The sequence below is a fragment of the Homarus americanus genome, unplaced genomic scaffold (assembly GCF_018991925.1).
Source record: "Homarus americanus isolate GMGI-L3 unplaced genomic scaffold, GMGI_Hamer_2.0 scaffold22122, whole genome shotgun sequence".
Lineage (NCBI taxonomy): Eukaryota > Metazoa > Arthropoda > Malacostraca > Decapoda > Nephropidae > Homarus > Homarus americanus.
In genome coordinates this window covers 35,555-38,585 of record NW_024720949.1, presented here as the reverse complement: position 1 = coordinate 38,585, position 3,031 = coordinate 35,555, and the positions used below count along the sequence as shown (strand labels likewise).

At 38.8% G+C, this 3,031-nt stretch overlaps 1 protein-coding gene across 1 annotated transcript; it reads right to left on the bottom strand.

The window, feature by feature from the left end:
- Positions 1 to 2,003: 2,003 nt before the first annotated feature.
- LOC121861292 lies at positions 2,004 to 2,705 on the bottom strand (the record flags this gene model as incomplete). Its single annotated transcript, XM_042358936.1, has 1 exon — positions 2,004 to 2,705. A coding segment is annotated over one exon (702 nt), but the record flags the coding sequence as incomplete, so codon positions are not given.
- Positions 2,706 to 3,031: the final 326 nt, after the last annotated feature.

Below are 3,031 nucleotides of genomic sequence, written 5' to 3'. Positions count from 1 at the left end.
GATGACACACCCTAATATCCATTCTGTAATACGGTGACCAGAAGTGAACTGCGTAATCCAGGTGAGGTCTCACAAGCTCAAGATATAATCGTAAGATGACCTCACTAGTCTTGTAACTAACACTCCTTTGTATGAACCCAAGTACTTTATTAGCCTTGTTACGAGCAAAAACACATTGTTTACTTGGCTTAAGGTTCCTACTTATCATTACTCCTAAATCTCTCTCGCAGTCGGATTTCTCTATGGCATCGCTGTTCATCTGGTATCTGGTTTCCCTGTTTACATCTCCTATATTGAGTACTTTACATTTGTCCACGTTGAATTTCATCTGCCATTTTTCAGACCATTCGAAAAATTTGTTTAGATCCTCCTGTAGTTTTGCTGAGTCCTCGTCAGATTTAATAACACGTCCTATTTTAGTGTCATCAGCAAATTTACTTATGTTGCTGTCTATGCCGATATCTATGTCGTTTATGTATATAATAAATAATAATGGTCCAAGTACTGAGACTTGGGGAACTCCACTAGTGACGTTGCTCCACTGGGATTTAGTGCCGTTAATGCTCACTCGCTGTTTCCTGTCCTGTAACCACGCCCTAATTCATTTAAGGATATTACCTTTGATGCCATGTGCTTCTACCTTTCTAATTAGTCTTTCGTGGGGGACTCTGTCGAAGGCTTTGCTAAAGTCGAGATATACCACATCATAATTGTGCCCCTCGTCTACCTTTTCGAAAACTGATGAAAACATTGTTAATAGATTAGTTAACCACGATCGCCCGCTTGTGAAGCCATATCGGGAATCATTGATCAATTGGTGCTTCTCCAGGTGATTTCGAATAGAGTTTGAAATGATTGCTTCCAATAATTTGCCTACTATTGATGACAGTATGGCAAGAGACCAGCCCGGGCCATCAACTGTAAACTATAATAATTTGTTTTGTTCAATTCATGTTCTACCTCCTTTCAGTAATGAAAGCTTTTGTTAAACGACCCACCTACCCCATGTCTTTGTTTGTAATAAGTAATTTTTGTCTAATGTATATATTCAGCCTTCGGGCTGCAGAAATGTTTCAATGAACTCTCTAACTGGGTCTGGGAGAATGGGTTGCGTGACACAAAAGTAAACATCAACAATACACAACAATACAGCTGAAGTTCTTTGTAACAATACAACTCTTCTTTGTAAGAATTTTTACCATAATCTATTCGACACTAAAATTCTTCCTGACAGCTTCAGGCCGTGTTGAGTGACGCTTTACTTTAATGGTTCGACACTCGTGATGTGATGCCTTTGTTGGCTACACTGTTTACCTGCAAAGTATGTGTACACCGTTTTTATACCTACACTGTCTGTGTACACCGTTTTTATACCTACACTGTGTGTGTACACCGTCTTTATACCTACACTGTCTATGTACAGTACATTACTTGTACACCTACACTATTTTTGCACTCTTTCTGTAAATATTTTCTTTCTATGTACAACAACGTTTTATACCTTCATTGTTTGTGTACACATTGTATACCTACACTGTTTATATGCCTACACTGACTGTGCACAACGTTTGTATACCTGTACTATGTACACGGTATGTATACCTACACTGTCTGAGTACATCATTTATATACTTACACTGTCTGTGTACAAGTTGTATGTTTATACTAAGTGTGCATCGCTTGCACATCTATAGTGTCTATTTACACCGTTTGTACACTGTGTGTACACCGGTTGTACATCTATATTGTCTATGTACACTGCTTGTACACAATTTCTCTATATTTACACTGTTTATATACCTACACTGTCTATATACGAGTACATCACTTGTACACCTATATTGTCTGTGTACACCGTTTGTATACTGTGTGTACACCGGTTGTACACCTATATTGTCTATGTACATAGGCTTGTGCAACTACCCTCTCCATGTGCATCATTTGTACACCTACACTGTCAATGTGCACCGCTTGTACACCTATTCTGTTTATGTACACTAGTTTTACACATTTTTGTCTATGTACACAGCTTGTGCACTTACACTGTCTATGTGTGCTACCTGTACATCTACACTGTCTATGTGCACCGCTTGTAAACCTACTCTGTCTGTGTACACCGCTTGTACATCATCACTGTCTATGTACACCACTTGTACACCTACACTGTCTATGTGCACCGCTTGTACACCTACACTGTCAGTGTACACCGCGTGCAAACCTAGTCTGTCTGTGTACACCGCTTGTACACCTACACTGTCTGTGTACACCGACTGTACACCTACACTGTCTATGTACACCGCCTGTACATCTACACTGTCTGTGTACACCGCCTGTACACCTACACTGTCTATGTACACCGTCTTTACATCTACACTGTCTGTGTACACCGCCTGTACATCTACACAGTCTGTGTACACCGCGTGTACACCTACACTGTCTGTGTACACCGCTTGTGCACCTACATTGTCTATGTACACCGACTTTACATCTCCAATGTCTGTGTACACCGCCTGTACATGTACACTGTCTGTGTTCACTGCCTGTACATCGACACTGTCTGTGTACACCGCCTGTACATGTACACTGTCTGTGTTCACTGCCTGTACATCGACACTGTCTGTGTACACCGCGTGTACACCTACACTGTCTAGAGCTATGTGCTCAGGCTGGGTCAATACTGACTCTAATTTAACTAATTTATCTCTCTATAAAAATATATATCTAAATAAGTATGTATGTATGCATGTATGTATGTATGTATGTATGTATGTATGTATGTATGTATGTATGTACAGTACAGTATGTATGTATGTATGTATGTATGTATGTATGTATGTACAGTGTATGTATGTATGTATGTATGTATGTATGTATGTATGTATGTATGTATGTATGTATGTATGTATGTATGTTTGTATGTATGTATATATGTAAGTTTATATGTATGTATGTATGTATGTATGTATGTATGTATGTATGTATGTATGTACAGTACGTATATATGTATGTATAATAATAATAATAATAATAA